This window comes from Manis javanica, chromosome 14, assembly GCF_040802235.1.
Source record: "Manis javanica isolate MJ-LG chromosome 14, MJ_LKY, whole genome shotgun sequence".
NCBI lineage: Eukaryota > Metazoa > Chordata > Mammalia > Pholidota > Manidae > Manis > Manis javanica.
In genome coordinates, this window is record NC_133169.1 from 82,378,940 (window position 1) to 82,396,326 (window position 17,387).

At 52.1% G+C, this 17,387-nt stretch overlaps 2 protein-coding genes and 1 long non-coding RNA gene across 14 annotated transcripts in view; 2 read left to right on the forward strand and 1 right to left on the reverse strand.

Moving 5' to 3' along the window:
- The window catches only part of LOC108384771 (uncharacterized), a 49,219-nt gene extending 44,833 nt beyond the window's left edge, over window positions 1-4,386 (forward strand). Inside the window, exon 5 of the long non-coding RNA XR_012125050.1 lies at window positions 4,252-4,386. This is a non-coding gene — a long non-coding RNA (uncharacterized lncRNA). The remainder of the gene's footprint in view (window positions 1-4,251) is intronic.
- A 1,100-nt stretch (window positions 4,387-5,486) lies between these two features.
- The window catches only part of JADE2 (jade family PHD finger 2), a 48,821-nt gene continuing 36,920 nt past the window's right edge, over window positions 5,487-17,387 (forward strand). The window contains exons 1-4 of one of the 12 annotated variants that reach the window (XM_017647314.3): window positions 8,893-9,365; window positions 9,492-9,563; window positions 11,003-11,124; window positions 15,964-16,021. In XM_017647314.3, the coding sequence (XP_017502803.3) occupies window positions 11,065-11,124; window positions 15,964-16,021 (118 nt within the window). In that variant the 5' untranslated portion in view covers window positions 8,893-9,365; window positions 9,492-9,563; window positions 11,003-11,064. The other 11 variants (XM_017647331.3, XM_017647322.3, XM_037016596.2 and 8 more) reach the window with 11 other exon arrangements.
- LOC118972043 (uncharacterized) lies at window positions 7,608-9,704 on the reverse strand. The gene is made up of 4 exons (XM_073222035.1): window positions 9,679-9,704; window positions 8,894-9,032; window positions 8,275-8,354; window positions 7,608-8,043 (listed from the first exon to the last, which is right to left on the reverse strand). Exons 1-4 carry the CDS (start codon window positions 9,702-9,704, stop codon window positions 7,629-7,631), a joined length of 660 nt encoding a protein of 219 aa, XP_073078136.1. The 3' UTR covers window positions 7,608-7,628.

The following is a 17,387-nucleotide window of genomic DNA, read 5'->3' on the forward strand; positions in this document are numbered from 1 at the left end:
CAGATAAAGTGTGAGCAAACCTCACCTGTATCTGTGCAATCTTTCCAGATTTCATTTTTCCATTTAGGATTCCCAGGAATTCTCCAGGAATTTTAATGTTAGGGTAAGTGTTCTGATCCAATTTTCCTAAACCTCTAAACCCGTGCTCCTTTAAGTGTGATCTGTGGACCAGTAGCATCAGTATACTGTGGGACCTTGTTAGAAATGCAGACTCTCAGGCCCCACCCCAGACTTAATGACTCCAAATATGCCCTTGGACAAGATCCCAAGTGATTCATATGCATGTTAACATTGGACAACTACTGCCTTAAGCAGTTAGGGAATGAACATAGGACTTCTTACCTGGCACAGAGGTTGGCTGTTAGAGAACATGGCTAACTACCACTGGGGTTTCTGCCTACCTTGATGACTCAGAGAAATTATTGAGTCAGATAGTATCTGTGTCTCCAGCCCTTGAATACTATCTAGGACATAGTAGGCATTCAATAAATATTTGATGAATAAATATTGAATGATTCTCATGCCATTTTCTCAATTTAGGGTGCTTAGGGTATGCTGGATCTCTGCTTCTGGATGTAGATTTTGAGTTATTAGAAAGAATTTGTGTTCCCAATAAGGACCTCTGGAAGAAAAGCTGTTGTCTAATGAGCAATCACTGAGTGCCAGGCCAGTGCTTTGTACCACGTGGATAAACACACAGTGTTTCACAAAGTGTGGTTCAAGGCCAAGGGCATCAAGACCCACCCATTTAGAACCTTTGGGGGATGTGCCCCAGAAATCTGCATTTTTAACAAGCATAGAGGCACATTAAAGTTTGGAAATTTACAGAGGAGGAAACTGAGGCACAGAGAGATTAACTGACTCATACAAAGTCACAGAGCTGGTGAACGGTGGAGACAGGACTCAGACCCAAGACTGCCTGAATCTGGAACCCAGTTTTAACCATATTGCATATTACACAGGAAAAATTGATGCCCAGGCTGACCGTGTGTATTTAGCCATATGTATCACTTTGTGTATATTTTGTGTGTCCACAAAGTTTGCCAGATTATGAACTCTTGGGAAATCTTGTAAGGCAATGAATGTGCTTCATTTCTCTCAGTATCTGTAGCATCCTTTATCACACCTGGCACCTGGAAGATCCTCAGTAATAGTCATTTGAATTGAATTTTACGGATACATGATTGTCCATCTCTACTAACATACGTAGACAGAGGACTTCTCATTTTCAGGTAGAATCTTGGAACAAGCTGTAACAGCTATAAACTTTCCCACTCTCTTTTGAACCCGCTCAAACTTCTGCTCCTGCCACTCCACTGCCACGGCCCTTGCCAAGATCACCAGTGACCTCGAAATGGCTGAACCTGATGATCAGTTGTCAGTCCTTATGTCACCTGATCCCTTGGCAGCTTTGGACATTGGGCTTTCCTCTCTCATGAAACTCTTCATTTGACTTCTGGGACATTCCTTCTCTCTCTGGATACCGCTGCTTCTTTTTCACATTTTTTTCCCAATTTTTTAAAATTGTGGTACAATACACAAAATATACATTTTACTGTCTTAACCATTTTAAGTACATAGTTCAGTGATATTAACTACATTCACATTGTTGTGCAACTGCCAACACCATCCATCTCTAGAACTCTGTCAACTTGCAAAACTGAAACTGTAGCCATTAAACAGTAACTCCCTATTCCCCTGCCAGCCCCTGGCAACCACCTTTCTATTTTCTGTCTCTATGAATTCCACCGCTCTAGATATCTCATGCAAGAGGAATCACACAGTATTTGTCTTTTTGTAACTGGCTTATCTCACTGAGCATAAGGACCTCAAGATTCATCGATGTTGTAGCATATTGCAGAATTTCCTTCCTTTTTAAAGATGAATAATATTCCATTCTATGTATATACCACATTTGGGTTGCTTTCACATTTTGGCTATTGTGAATAATGCTGCTGTGAACATGAGTGCACAAATATCTCTTTAAGATCCTGTTTTCAATTCTTTTGTGTATATGCCCAAAAATGGAATAGCTGGATCATATGGTAATTCTATTTTTAATTTTTTGAGGAATGGCTATACTGTTTTCCACGTGGTTGCACCATTTTACATTCCCACCAAAAGAGCAAAAGATTCTAATTTCCCCATATCCTTGCCAACATTTGCTATTTTCTGTTTTTTTAATAGTAGCCATCCTAATGGGCATGAGGTGGGACCCAATGTAGTTCTGATTTGCATTTCCCCTTAGTGATCTCAAATAGCACTATAGCTTTAAATACCATTCACTTGCTGACCACTCTTAAGTGATGTCTTCAGCCCAGACCTTGTCCCTGAGCTGAATCTGCCATTTCTAGCTGCCTGCAGGATGGCTGCACTTGGACGTCTAAAGGGCATCCAAGCTTGACAGGTCTAAACTGAGCTCCTTATCCTCCCCCAAAACCTACTCCTTCCGCAGTTTCCCCATCTTGGTTAATGGCAATTCCATCTTTCCATTGATTCTAGGCAAAATTCTTGCCGTCATCCTTGATCTCTTGTTTTCTCACACCCAATCAACAAATCCTGTTAGAACTATCCTTAACATATATACAGAATTTGACCACTTCCACTACTAGTGCTCTAGTCTTAGTTAAAATCATCTCTCACCTGTTTATAACAGTGACCTCCTAACTGATCTTGCTTTCGCCTGTCCCCTTTGTCTGCCCTACATCTGACAGCAGAGTAACTTGTAAAATCCAGGGTCAGATCATGTCACTTTTTTGCTCAAAACCTTCCATATTACTCCTAGCACAAGCCAAATTCCTCACAATGCCCTGTACTCTTCCTCGTACATGAACATATTAAACACATTCCTGCCTCAGAGCCTTTGCATTTGCTGGTCTCTCTATAGAGATGGTAGTTCTTAACCTTTTGTGTGTGATGCCTGTGGACTCCTGAGTATAATATCTTTAAATCCATATAATAAGTTTCATAAATGATAAAGAAAACCAATTATATTGAAATACAACTCTCAAAATATTTTAAAATGTGAAATATATAGTAATATGTATATTTCTTATTAATTCATTAAATTACAAGAGCTCACAGCATAATTTTGAAGTGGTGTTGAGTGTAATATTTTAAGATATTTGCAACAACTGTAATGCGATAGGAAAATATCTGATTTCTAGTAGCAACAATGTCACAGGTGCTGCTAATATCACTATGTTTTGCTGTCTGCATTCATAATTGAGGAACATGCTAAATTGTAATTAGTGAAAATAAAGATAGAATTTTTTCCCCACATAAGATCAAGATCCCCTAAATTCTATCCACAGACCTCTGGAGGGGATGCCTAACCCAAGGCTTAGAAAGCTCTTCTCCCGTAGAGCCTTACAGCCCATTCCTTTGCATCCTATGATACAAAGCCACCTTCTCAGGGAGCTTTTCCCTGAGGACTCTATTTAAATTGCATCTCCACAGTCCCTATCCCCCTTTCCTACTTAATTTCTTTCCATAGCACTGACTCACCTTCACATATCCTTTTTTAGTTTAAAAAAAAAATTGTGTATCCCCTTCCATCAGAAAGTGAGTTCCATGAGAGTAGGCATTTTTGTCTGTCATGTCTGTGCTGTGTCCCCAGCACCTAGAATACCACAGGAGGCACTCAATAAAATATTCGTGGGAAAAAAAGGAATGATTACATCTCCAAGAATTCTGCTTCTCATTTTTTTTTCTGCAAAAAAAGTTAATGAGTGATTTGCGAGACTTTTAATATGGTTAAGTAGTTACAATTGGCTTTATTGCTTTCATTCTGGAAACATTTTCAAGGTTAACCCTAGACAGTGGCAGAGAGCTGTGGGAACCCAAGGATTATGATGGAGCTTCCACTCCTGAACAGGAAGTATCTTGTAAGGACTCTTGAGGGTACTTAGGTCTCACCCAAACTCAAGGAACCACCTCGGAGGCAAACTGGTGCTCATAAAATTTTTTCTTCGCAGTATAGCAATCAGGCCCCCATCTCCAATCAAATCAGTAATACTAATAGATTGCTGGCAGTGTGGTAAAATGGAAAACATAAAGCCAATCAGGGTCTGTGGGACTAGGTACCAGTTCTCTCACCACTTGCTACCTGTGTGACTGTTGGTAAATTACTAAACCTTTCTGAATAGGTAAGATGGGTTTTTGTGAGGATAAAATGAGACGGCTCACATAGTGCACAACACAGAGCAGGTACTCTATAAATGGTCACCCCTCTCTCTTCCATCTCTCTAGGTCATTTATAACTGCTTGCCAAGGTTTATGGAATCCTGATGGCTAAGAGGAAGAGACTGCGCACTCCCCTTCCGCATTTAAATCTTCTGAAATTAGATCCAACCAGAATATACCATTGTAAACTGGTGCCTCCACTCCCACCTCAGATGTGTGACTGACATTGCCATCTGGACCTTGACCATGAAATCCACCATCTATCACAGGTTTTTCCATTTTGCCCACACTGGAAAATCTTGTATATGTCCTCAAGAGGATAAGACAGAAATCATTGTCTCCTAGTTTTTAAGTGTTACCAGGTTTCATGCACCTTTCCAAAATGCAGGCACCAGGGAAGGTGGTAATGTGCACTGTGCACTCTGAGCCAGGCCCTGCTTTACACATACAGCATGTAAATGTACACATATACATATATGTGCGTGTAAACACGTGATCTCAGAAACCCTCCAACCATCCCATTCTACAGAAGAGGGAAAAAAAGACACAAAGAAGTTAATTCACTTGTCCATATATCAAGCAGCTTCTGAATGGCAGAGCCAGGATAAGAATCCAGGCATGTAACCATTTTGTTACGTGCTCACAGCTTCGGACATATTTTCAGGCACTGAGTTTGGGCTTGGACAAATCATACCAACTGACCAAAGAGCTACAGCCAGATACAACTGAGAGTTTATACGTAGCCCTCCAATCTTACCAGACAAGCCTCCCCAGACTTTGTGAATGAAGGCCAAGGAAGAGAAATGTTGTAGTGACTCCCTTTGAGCTCATATTTCTTTCTGGTTGCAAAATGTGCTTATTTCAGCATTCATCATCTCCCTCTTTGTTGTGTCGACAATCCGCCCTGTTGGAGGATTTTTGCTTATTATTAGTTTGTTTACTATTAGATTTATTTCTCCTATAAGCAAGTGTGTTCACAACATTCCATTGGGGAATCTTAATTGTCACATAAATGTCATCTTATGTAAACTGATATTTATTTTTCCACGGAAGGAGGTGGAGGGGGAAAAAAAAGAATAAACAACCTTCAGTCTTGGAGAAGGCGGTTCCTGTCCCAGTTCACAACTCACCCACGTGCCTTCAAAGCCAAAGGTGAGCTGAAAAAAATTACTGGATCATCCTTTGGAGGGGCAGCCAAAAGGGAGGAGGCAGAAAAAGTTGCCAATGATGTTTTGGGGATGTTGGTCCAGGCTCTCAGTTCTCCCCCTCCAAACCCCGCCTGAGACCAGACCATCATCACCATCACCACCACCACCGCCCCCCGCCCAGCTGGGAGCATCCAGAGAAGTCTGCAGCTCCCCCCCTCTCAACTCCTCCCCATCCAGGAGGCCAGCCCTGCTCCTTCCTCGAGAGAAGGTGAGCGCGGCGGGCGCCGCGGGTTGGGTGGGTGTGGCCCGCGGCTCCGGGAACGGACCCAAGGCCCCGCCACCGCCCGCGAGCCGCCCAACAGCCCGCCCGCCTGGCGAGCGCAAGCTTTTCTTCCAGAAACTGCGAGGATCCGAGCGCACTGTTTGTGCACCACAAGGTCAAGTCGGGAAGTGGAGCCGGAGGAGGAGGGGCGAGGCGGCGAAGGGTGGGGAGAGGGGCGCCCGCTTCCTCGCCAAGTGCCAGCCTTTCGAAGTTGCCCCCTCGTCTTTTAACCCTTTAGCGGAAGTGGGGAGGACGAACGAGGGGGAAGGGAACACCACGGGGCAAACTCCTAGTGGGGCCAGGACGCGCAGCCCCCACCCACCCATCACTGCGTTCCCCACCGCCCGGAAATGCGGGGCTGAGCGGGGCGTCTGGAGGAACCCAGGCTGGGGGAGGGGGCGACGAGCCCCGGAGGGACCCTCTCTACGGACCGCCCCTCATTTCTTGAGGTCGCCCACAATTTCAAGTTTCCCCCGCCCGGGATATGACTTTCCATCTGCTGTGGTGGGGGAGGAGGGCCGCGCCCCCTCCCCCAGACTCGCCCGTGCCCCTCCCCTCCGCTCCTGCCAGCACTTTCTGCTTACTTCTGGCGCTGCAAAACGCCACGCGATTTATTTGATTCGCATTTTTAAGCCAGCGATTCAGAAGCAGGGCCTAGGGCGAGGGTCTTCTAGCGCTGAAGCCCCGGGAGGCGGGGTGCTCGGTGCAAACCTCGTTCCCTCCGTGAATGTCGCCTTCAGGCTGTTATTTGCAAAGAAACGTCTTTTTGACGCAGGGAGAAATGGCAAATTTTAAGTACGTCATTAATATGGCGCCAAAAGATTTTTTTAAGTATAAGCTTGCTTTTTTTTTTCTAAAGGTTGCGGGGGGCGCTGCCCGGGTCTGGGGAGCGAAGGGGGCGGGGTGTGAGCAGAAAGTGTGAGAGAGTGGAGGGGCGGGGTATGTGTGTGAGTGTGTGAAGTGTGTGCAGACCTGATGGGACTTGCACGGACGCAGCCGCCGCTCGGGCCCGGCCCTAGGGACAGGGCGGGCTGGGGGCGCCCCAGAGCCCATGGGGAGCCCAGGCCCGAGGTGCAGGCAGGCGGGCAGCCCGGCGGGGCACCCTCCCCCACTGGAGGCCTGCGACGTTACCTGGACCCGCTGCTGAAGCCAAACAACTGGGCAGGGGGTGGGGCGGGCGACGGGGGGTGTCAGGAGTGGAGATCCGAGTGAATAAGAAAAAAGTGGCTACTCCCCCTCCCTCTCTCCTCCCGCCCCCACCCCACCCCACCCCCACCCCACCACATTTTTTTTTCAAAAGAGATCACAAGGAAGTCTTGGTTTAAAAAGAAACAGAAACATACACAGGGGTTTGGTGAATGGTGTCGACCGCGGCCATCGCAGTTGGAGGCTATATTTTTTGGGGGGGGTGAGCAGCGTCCATGGAGTTACTTTGCGCCCACTCCTAGCGGCAAGGACTTGGGTCCCGCGGGCTGACCGTCCCCGGCAGGGGTGCGGGGCCGAGGACGCCGCTGGCCCGGCCGCCTCCCTCGCCGCGACCCCGGATGGATGCGCGCCCCCCGCCCGCCTGCACCGGCCCCAGGAGCTCCGGGTTTCGGGAGCATCCTTCCCGCGCTGGCCCTTGCCGCGGCGCGTAGCCGAGGGCAGCGCCCCTCGTAAAGGCACCGCAGAGGAAGGTAAGATCCAGCCCCCGGTGATGGGCCCTGCGCATCTCCACGGCGTTATTTTGTATTTTTGCAACAGATCTGCCAGCGCTTCTCGCTCCCTCGCTGGCTCTCTTGCTCGCTCCCTCTCTCTCCTGCTGGCTGCCTGTTCTAGGAAGCCAGCGCGGGGGGGTGGGGGTGGATGCACAGCACAGGGGAGAGAGATTGCGCATGTTGGTCAGTCCTGTTTTAAAGAGTACATTGCGGGGAAGCTGAGAGGGACGCATGCCACAACAACTTTTGGAAGGGTGAGCTTGGCGACCTTCTTTATTAATGACTGCGGCAAAGCGCCCCCGGGCCGGCGATGGGGGCGCGGGCGGGCGGGGGCGCGCCGGGGCTGCAACTTGCCCGGCGAGCTCCGGCCGAGCGGAGGGGCTGCGGCGAGACCGGTGCGGACAGGTAGCGTGGCCGGGGACAGGGGTTCGGAGGACTCGGAGCAGCTATCTGCTTTTCTGTCGCCCCGAGTTTCATTTTGTTGATACGCAGCACGTCCGGGCGCCGAACCGGGCTGAGCTGGTGCACATGACCCCGCGATGGGCTCACGTGCAGCCGGTCCGGTCCCAGACACCTTCCGGGGGCCACGGTCTCCGCCCTGTCGCCCCCTCTCCGGCTTGGGTGCACGCGGGCGCTGCACGCGGGGGCAGCATGTTCGGCTCTCGTGCGCGAAGGTTCTGCACAAATTAAACTGTTTTGGACGGGCGGGGGACACTCTTTCCAGGTGAGTATGCAGGGTGTGCAACCCCAGTGCGGGGAGCGCGGGCTGGGGTCGCGGGCAGCCCTCACCCCCACCCCCGCTCCGGGCTGTGCAGGAGTCCGGCAGGGGAGAAGGGCCGGGAGAGTGGAAATGTACTGGCGGCGGCCGGAGCGGCGGGTGCGCGCCTGCGGGGCGACGGTAGGGGGCGTGGCCCTTGTTTACCTTCTCCCAAGTCTGCCGGTTCGCGTCCCGCTCCGGGTACGGTTCTGCAGTCCCCTGCCCTCCGTCTCCGCCCCTACGCCCTGAGTGGTACAGGGAAGATGTAGGCAAGTGGCGGCCCCAGCCTGGGACCTGCACACCTGACCGCCAAATGAGTGAGATTGCGGCCCCCGCCCCCACCAAGCACCGCGGCAGGCCCTCTCTCGATCCCCGGCCTCGCCCCGCCCCCGGCAGTGGCATCTTCCTGGCCTCACCTCCTTCCTCCCTCCCTCCCTCTCCCTCCCTCCTTCCCACCCACTCGCCTGCGCCTGCGGAGCGGCTCCCGGCCGCTTCCTTCCCTCCTGAGTGCAGACTTGTGGCTTCCCCCAGTCCCTTCCCGCCTATCCCTGGGCTCTGAGACACCCTCTTCTCCAGGCCAAGATTCATAGCTGTTATATCAAAAGATGGGGATGCCTGAGAGACAGGCGGGAGGGCTTCCCTGTAGCTTCTAGAGGCCCAGGACAGCCCCCCTCCCACCCAGTTCCCCACCACACACGGCTGCCCACCTCTCAAAGGGCTCGGCTACCCTAACCCGCAGCACCTTAACGCCTCCCCACACCCCCGCCCCCGGCGTCTAGTCCACCTGGCACCGCCCCCTGCCTGAACCGCCTCCTGCGCTTCCTTCGCTGGGGTCGAAGCCCGCGGCAGCCACCTCCGGCTCCTCCTCCCGGCTCCCGCGGTCGGAATCACGCCGGCGCGCCTCCTGCCTGCCGTCCCGCGGACTGCCTCCAGGGGCAGTCTGGAGGCGTGCGCAGCCCTCCTTGCAATCCCTTCAGCCTCTGCTGCGGCCCGGGACAGTTTTTTTTTTCAACCACCTTGGTCGCCGGTCTCCTGCCCCGGGCTGGTGGGGGTGCGAAAAGCTGTGTTTCCCTTTGCCGCGTGCCGAGGCGAACTGCACCCGGAGACTCTGGTCTCTGCAGATTCAAAATATGCCCCTGTGCTTTGCACCCCACGCTCATCCACTGCGGGATTCCGAGGCACAAAGTTTTATCCGGGGGCTGAGTTGACAGGGGTCATCAGGAAGCATCATGATTGCGTTCAGAGCAGTGCCCCAGGTGACGGCGGAGAGGCTGAGCGGGCCCGACTGGCCTGCGGCCTTGCCTTTGTTGGAAGGGGGAGGAGCCCTCAGGTTTGAGCCCAGTCTGTCAGGACGTCCTCTTAACGTTTATCTTTGCAAACAGAGTCCTGGCCAGGTGGTGGTAGTGCCGTCCAGCTCCTCCTCCCGCGGTAGCATTAACTTCCTCCCTTAACTGGTAAGATTCCCAGTAGGACATTTGGCAAAAGGGCCTGGCAGGGAGCTGCTAACAGGACCTGGCCCTGTTTCCTGGGTTCCCAGGGTGCTGGCTTCTTCCCACCCTCCTCTCTCACCTGAAGGCCACAAGTGAATGCACCATCCCTCCTGTCCCTTCTTCCTCAGGCGGGCTGGGACTCGCAGAGCCTCTAACAGGAGGAGGAAAATAACAACAGAATAACTGTAAAGGGAAGGAATGAGTAATAAAGTCGACCCAGGCAGGAAGGAGATCTTTCATGTTTAAGAGATGCTATTTGCTTTTTAGGTCAGAGGCTGCAAAACAAGCTTTGATCTGAAGTGGGCGAATAATTTATTGAGAAAGTTTGCATGGTAGTGGGGGAGGGGCGGGGAAGGGATGTTTGTTTGATCTGGAGCAGTCTCAGTGTCCCAAGTGCTGTTGGCTGTTGTTTAGAGTGAAAAAGCATTTGGTTCCACAGCAAATGCCTCACAGAGGGAAGTCCTTGCTCCAGGCAGTAGGTCTTGTAGCGAGTAAATGTTGGTTTTGAAACTGTTTGGCCAAGGGTCTCCGCAGCACTTTGGAGATGAAGTGTTTTAAGGATAGAGTTGTTTGGGCTTGGGATGCAGCAGATGTTTCCAAAACATTTCCCATCCAAATGCTTTTCCTTTCCCTAAATTGCCTGGCTAAACAGTCACTAACATGGATCCAAGAGCTTGTCAGAAATCTCCAGTTAACTTTCACTGACGAGTGAGGTGGGACTGCTGGTCCCCAGCCCCTAGGTGCACCCCAAGTCTTGAGGTTAGACCTTTGATACTGCCTTCTACATCCTTGAGGTTTGGAGCAAGGTGTTCTGGTTAACCGGTGTTCAGGTTAACAGGAAGGTAAGTTGTCTTATACCCAAGACCCAGGTCACAATTGCAGTCCAAATTCTTCACAACTCATCCAGCAGGTGTGCTGCGGGCCTGACAGTTGTCCCTTCAAGTTCTCTTAGGGGAGGCCAGGTCACATTTGGAAGGGTGCCACTGGCTTGGCCTGTCCTCCACATAGGCCCCTACCCATGTGGCTCAAAGCTTAGGAACCCAGAAAGGTTCTCAGACAACCCCTAGGGAAACTGGAGTACCGCAGACATGTTGTGGGGTTACAGGCCTGTGCACTATAGCCAGTGGGTGGGTAACACTGCCTGGAGTCAGATACCTTAGATTTGCAAGCTGGCTTGTGCAGTCACTAGCTGTGACAGCTCCTCTGTGCCTTAGTTTCTTCATCTGCAAGTGGGGTTAGTAGTAACTACTGCATGGTGGGTGTATGGATTAAGCAATCTATTGCATGAAAAAGACTAAGCCCAACACCAGGCATGTGGTAAGCAGTTGATTAGGATTAGGTATCTTATTAATGACCTGAAGAGGGCCTACATGCATCTTTGGCCTTTGATCTCTTCCCTTTAGGCTAGACCAGAGAGCCAACTCCCTTCTCTGAAGAAGGAATCAGAAAGACCTTACAGTTGCCAATGGGTAGACATCTGGGAGCAAGCGGACTGAGCTTTGCCCTCTCTGAGGTGGAGAGTACGGTGAGGTGCTGAAGGACAAAGTAGACAAAGCCCCTTTCATTCTCCCTCAAGAACTGGGTCTGGAGGGTGGGTGTGGGCAACATGTTCTAGGGGAGCCGGGTGCCCTCTGGGGCACTGGGAATTGCAAGTGTGGGCAATAATGGGTATCAGGAGAGTCTGGGCTTCTCTATGCTTGGAGAAGCACGTTTGAGAATCTGTGTATACAAAATCATTTTGGTAATGGTGATGACTGTTCCTGAGAAAGTATTAAAGTTAATGAGAGATAGGAAAGAGTAGGGCTCTGACCCCGGTTTAAAACGGTTTAAAAGTGTGCAGCCCTTATTTTCTGAATGTCTGGCCTTCCTGACACAAGGAGGCTCTGAGGACAGGTTTTCCAGCCGAAATATCATTAAATTGTATTAGCATCTTATTACACACACGTCTTAGCGGTCTGCCTCAGACAGGGAGAGTTTTTGTTTCTCTTTGAAAGATTGTGTCTGGAATGGTAAATTGCCTGCTTGAAAGCCTTTAAAAACCCCGTTTTTAAGGAGGAAGACGAGATCCTGCTGTGTGTGGTGGCAGACAGGGCAGGCCTGGTGGCCCCCAGAGGAGAGGCCAGAGGCCAGGTTGGGGTGTTTTAACTGCCCAGGGAGGGCTGCAGTAGCTGACCTGAAAGGCCCACTGTTCCCAGGGTCAGATGGAAGGGCGTTAATGGAGGCCCAGGGTGTTTATTTGAGTTTATTTGCCAAGAGGTCTTTAAAGGGGGGCTGGCATTGGGCATTGGTATTTCAAGACCAGACCTGAGGCCCCCGCTAAGACCAGTGGCTAGTGGTGCCAAGAAAACGTCTGCCACCAAATTGCTGCCCTATTACTGAGTTGACATTGATCATTAGCCAGGAGCCCAACCAAATAAAGCCTCCTGGAAAATGTGTGAGGTTAAGACAGGGAAGGCGGGCTGTGAAAACAGGACAGAATCTTGGGCTCGGGTGTTTGTTGCTGCAGGCCGCAGGCGGGCCAGCTGGACTGTGTGGTCTCTACGCTTCTAGAGGGAGGAGATAGGAGCACACTTGGCCCTCCATGTATACCAGGCCCCTGTTTTGTGCTGGGTACAATGTGAGGGGGCCATTGGGCTCTCTGGTAGGGATCCAGACAGGTGTGCTCCTTACTATCATGAAATGTACATTCCCCAGGAGAAGGACATTCAGCAAGTGGACCAACAGACACACATTGTGATGGATGCTCTGAAAATGTTGAATAATGGGGTGGTGGGCTTTTTGAAGCTAAAGTGCCTGGCATAGCCCTCTGTGACATTTAAGCTGAAATCTGGATGAGAAGTCAGGCATGCATAGACCGTTAGAGGCAGAGCGCACAGCCTGTGCACAGGCAGGCCTTGGAGCGTGGAATATTTGGTATGTTTTTCAGGAAACGAAGGGCTGGTGAGGCTGGAGAGTGGGAGGGGAGAGGAGAGGATGGTGGTCGGTATGAACATGGTGAGGTAGGCAGGGTCCAGATCTTGTAGGAGCTGGTGGTCAGGAACTTGAGGTTCATCCTTTGATCAGCAGGAAGCCTTTGAAAGATTTTAAATAGGGGCATGACACGATCTGATTTGTGCTTTTTGAAGATCATTCTGGCCTCTGTGTGGATTCGGGATTCTGGGGGAGCAAGAATGGAAGCTAGGAGAGGAATAAAGAGTTCAGGCAAGAGATGAGCCTGTCTTGGACCACTGTCGTAGCAGTAGAGATGGGGAGGACAGTGGGTGGGTTCTGAAAGGAGAGCCCCCTGGAACTGCCAAGGGTTGGCTGTGGGGTGAAGGCCTGCCAGAGAGGCTGTGGGCTGCTGCAGCATCGAGAGGAGTTTAAGACAACCACACACTCTGAAAGACAGCCTCCTATCTGTGTCTTGGTGCTGGGGATGCTGGGGGTGGTGGTGCAAATGGGTTGGTGCCAATGGAAGGAACAGGGCACTGTTTCTTTCCCAGGGTCTCCTTTGTAAGTAGGGTTTCAGGAATGCTTGCTTTCCCCAAAGTCAAGTGCCTGATGACACTGAGGTACTCATCTAGGGTGGACCTGGCTTTGGGTGACATTGGGAAGGAGTGGAAAAGGAAACCAGAGGGTAAGATCAAGTCTTAGCACCCCAGCCCTTCCCTGCACTTGCAGCCCTGGATTTCCACGTTGGTGAAGGAGTGCTCCCTGCCCCTCTAGCTAGGTTGGAGAGGTAGGTTCAAGGGATCAAGGGCTGTGCCCACAGGGGAGCCCAGGCCCTACTCAGAGCTTCGTTATCCACTGACATGGAGGCTCACCTTAGGCAAGGAGGCCCTTGGGCAGACTTGGTTCAAAGGAAAGAAGCTTCACTCACAAAACAGTGGCTTCACTCTGAAGCCTAGTTATTATTCCAGTTAAGCCACCACAAAATGTCCCTTAATAACAACCTGCCCGGTAGAACTTTGGCGTGTTTCAAGGGCGGCAGGTTACCCGGGGAACTGGCTGCAGGTGGGACACAGGTCTGCACGCTGATAGGGCACCTGTTGGTCTCCGGGCAGCGGGGAGCAGCATTATGAGATGGGTGTTGGCCGTGAAAGGGTCCTGTTATAGGAGCCTTCCTTACTCCACAGGGCCACTGCCCCGCTGAGGAGCCCCTCCGGTGGGCACGAGCAGAAGGACTCTCCACCTGGCTCAAGCAAGGCTGCCATGGCGTTAATAACTAGCACCTGTACGGAGAGCCGTCCGCTGCACTAGGAGTTTTATGCTGCGCTCATTTATTCTCCCCAGCTTATTCTGGCCCACAGATGTATTTAGTTTGGCCTTTTCAAAGCGTCTTAAAACTTCTGAGTCAGTTGCCAACATTGTAAGTTCAGGAGATTTATATAAAAATCCAGACCCAGTCTGTGTCCTCGGGGAGGCAATCTTTCCCAAGGTCCCTGGTCTATTAGGGGCTGGAGCTAGGATTTGAACTCAGTGCCCCTGAATTCAGAGCTTCTGCTTCTGTGCTATGGGAGACCCTGGCTTGAAAGTGCCCTCCTTGCTGGAAGTGAAGAGAAATGATGGTGTGCATGTACAGGATGGCAGGAGAAAACAGGTGGGTGCATTTATAGCACCTCAGCCCCTGCTCCTTTCTTGCCCACCCATGACAGGGCTGGGCTGGCAAGATGTAGGCTAGAGTCAGGGCTCTGTCAAAGTCACCTTTGTCACGTTCAGACCTCAGAGGACAGCGAGGATGGCAGCTGTGGGTGGTGGAGCATTATTGCCTCTTCTAGTCCGTGACCTGGGCCCGTGAGCTGCTTGTACTCTGCTGTGCAGAGTCAGAGAAGTCTAGAGGTCAAGAGTGTGGTCTTCTGAGTCAGATTTCTTACAAGCACTGAGATCTTGGGCAAGTCACTTCACCTTTGAGCTCTGCAGAAAGGAAAGCAGCTCATGCCCACTGGCACCAAAGGGCCTTTCGGAGAGCTTAGTAAGGTGTGCCGAGGCATCCCATTTCTCTACCATGGTGCTTGGCCTTGTAGCCATCACTCTTCGTCCGTCTCCCGGGCACTCGTGCTGCTTGCGCCACCAGGCTTCCCCTGCACACCTACACCCTCTGGAGAGCTCTTTGCCTGCACCCGTGGAGCTGGTGGCAGGCAGCCCCGATGAACCTTCCTGGCATCCTGATGCTGCTGTTGGGTGACACTGGGGTGGAAAGAAGCTCCTGCTGAGGTCATAGTGGATACAGGAGGGTCCCGGTCAGCTCAGGGCTCTGTGTAGTCGCACCCCACTTCGGAAAGCTAATGCTCCTTTTCTGTGCGGAGCTGCAGTAAGATAAAGGGAACCCCAGGGTTCAGCATGAGCAGACTTGGGTGCAGCAGCACGGCATGTGGCAGATGGCATCCCAGCTTTACAGGAACATGCTGGAGAGAGCTGGCCCCGAGCCGCAGATCTGTTCTTACGTTAGGACTTGGCCATTGACTAGCTGTTCATCCAGGACAAGTTAACAAGCCCTTTGTGTTCCCCCGAAGAGGGGCAAGGTTAGGCTGCCACAGGACTTTGCAGGATTAGAGGAAGTGGTGGGAATAGATGCAGCTCCCAGGGGAGTGCATCCAATAGGAACAGGTGTGTGCCCAGGCATCAGACCTTGTGGATTTAAATCCCAGTTCAGCCAGTTACTAGCAGGGCACGGCCCTGAGCCACCCCAGTAAATGAAGCTAGTAGCTCACAGCTTGCCAACCTGTTGGGAACATGAGGTGGCCAGGAGAGCAGGGGTAGAGGAATGAGCTCAGTGTGGGAGAGTTGTCCTTACCTCAGAGTTAAATGTTGGGGTCTAGATAAAGTTGGTTTGTGCTTTTATCTGCAGAAGGACATTGGGGGGACGAGGGCAACCCAGCTCCGTTACCACAGCCCTGGACCACCATTCTCACGACATGCCCTCGGGGCTATCTGGCCTGGCTTGTCTACCTAAACTCCTATAGCATGGGTCCCCAGAAAGAATCAGTCTTGTTCCCTGTGCCCTCCCCTCAGCACCCTCTAGGGCACCAGTTGAAACCTGCAGGTGGGGGTGGATTCTCTGGTGGGCCTGAGTTTCCTTGAGTGGAAGCTGGGGCGGGCCAGGACCTGGTCACTGTTTGGTCTGGGGCTCTGACCCCCTTTCCCTCCCTCTGTATGGCCCCTGACTAGACTCTTACTCATGTGAGGCTCTGGGCTCAGGAGGTGAGAGGTGTGGACCCTGGAATCCCTGACGGTTGGGAAGAGGGCGAGGCTGGCTGAGGGGAAGGCCAGGGCAGAGCCGCTGTAGTGGGGCGAGTGTGGGGAGGTAGGTTATGGGCAGTTTTCTGAGAGACTGAGGATTTCCCAAGCCTCCTGCAAGTATAATGGGGCCTGCCTTTCGTTGCAGATGGAAGAGAAGAGGCGGAAATACTCCATCAGCAGTGACAACTCTGACACCACTGACAGTAAGGCCTTGCATGCGGGGCTCCTACAGGGAAAGCATTTGAATAATTGTCAGGGGCCCACTGGGCCCCGCCTGGGGGAGGCTGCCCCACGCTCCCAGTGCTGATGTAAGCATGACTCAGGCCAGGTCCCTTTGCTCCTGAGGAAGTCTCTGTAGCCCCATGGCCTCCACGACTCTGCAGTCCCCTTCACTGTGCTCCCCTTTACCCTCTAGGTCTCAGCCCCAGATGTTTTGCTCTGGTCGGAACTGATCAACTCCCCTCTAGGCCTTTGCATATGCCACTCCTGGCTTCTAGGAAAGCGTCCCTCTCTCTGGCCCTCTTGTTGAATCAGGGCCCTAGGAGGACTCTGTACAACAAATTTGTCATTACCTGATAAGTATCGTTTCCTAACCAGTGGTTAAGCTCCTTGGTAAGACGGGTCTTGGCTTGCTCACTGCTGTTTCAGGCACATAATAGGTGTTCAGTAAATGTTTGCTAAAGAAGTTAGTGAAGGAGTCTGACCTTCATGGGATCTTGGCAGTCGAATCTCAGAGGAAGACTTGCATATGGGCTGGGTGTGTCAGTTGGATGTCTGTGGGGTGGGGCATGTCAAAGAGAGAATGGGGCTTAGGGAGCCTCCTCTGAAACTTGAGGGAGAGAAAGGAGGCCAGCATAAGCTGAGTGCTTTTCTCTGGTACTAGAAGGCAGCTCGTGTGAGATGCTTCAGGACCCTGGGCCTGCATGAGCTGGTCAGAGCAAGGAGTTCCTTCTGCCCTATGCAGGAAAGGCCCACTGCCAGGAGGGTCCCACGTGGTGCACCCTGGCGGAGGCCCGGCTGTAAAAGAGACTTGCCGGGGAGACCCTGTGAACTCTAGACCTCAGTTTCTTCACAATGTGGGCAGCTGGGATTAGGGAGCCCTCCAAGGCCTTCTAGAGGTCCCCGAGTTTCACAGCCCCCAAGAGCCCGAGGACTGATGGAGTGGGAGGGCCGGTCAGGCCCCAGCCCCTCGCCTACGTCCAGGTCTCGTTTACTTGGCCCTTAGGGTCTGTTTGCTCAGGGAGGCTCTGGCGGCCGGCTCTCCCTTGCCGTGGCAGGAGAGCACAGCAGCCGGCTTCTGGTTACAACCGCACTGCCTGTGGCTTGTCTCAGTAGAGCCAAGAAGAACTGCATCTTCTGCTCCGAACTTTATTGCCGGCAGAGGAACCCTTGAGGGCCAGGCACCTGCGAGGGTGGTCAGCTGGGCCTGTAGCTGCATCAGAGTTGCGCCAGGCTGAGGCAAACTCCCTTCCCATCAGGCCCCGCCACTGTACCCACCCGTGGCTGCTGCTGCTCTGACCCTTTGCAGTAGAGGCCACAGCCCTGAAGTCCAGCAAGGGCCTTAGACCC

Coding starts and splice junctions, on each gene's coding strand:
- LOC118972043 (XM_073222035.1), bottom strand. CDS start 9,704: ATGGTGCATTCACTTGTGGCCTTCAG. Junction 9,033..9,678: donor CATTCACTTGTGGCCTTCAG/GTGAGAGAGGAG, acceptor CCCTGGAGGCAG/TCCGCGGGACGGCAGGCAGG. Junction 8,044..8,274: donor ACCGGCAGACTTGGGAGAAG/GTAAACAAGGGC, acceptor CGTCCAAAACAG/TTTAATTTGTGCAGAACCTT.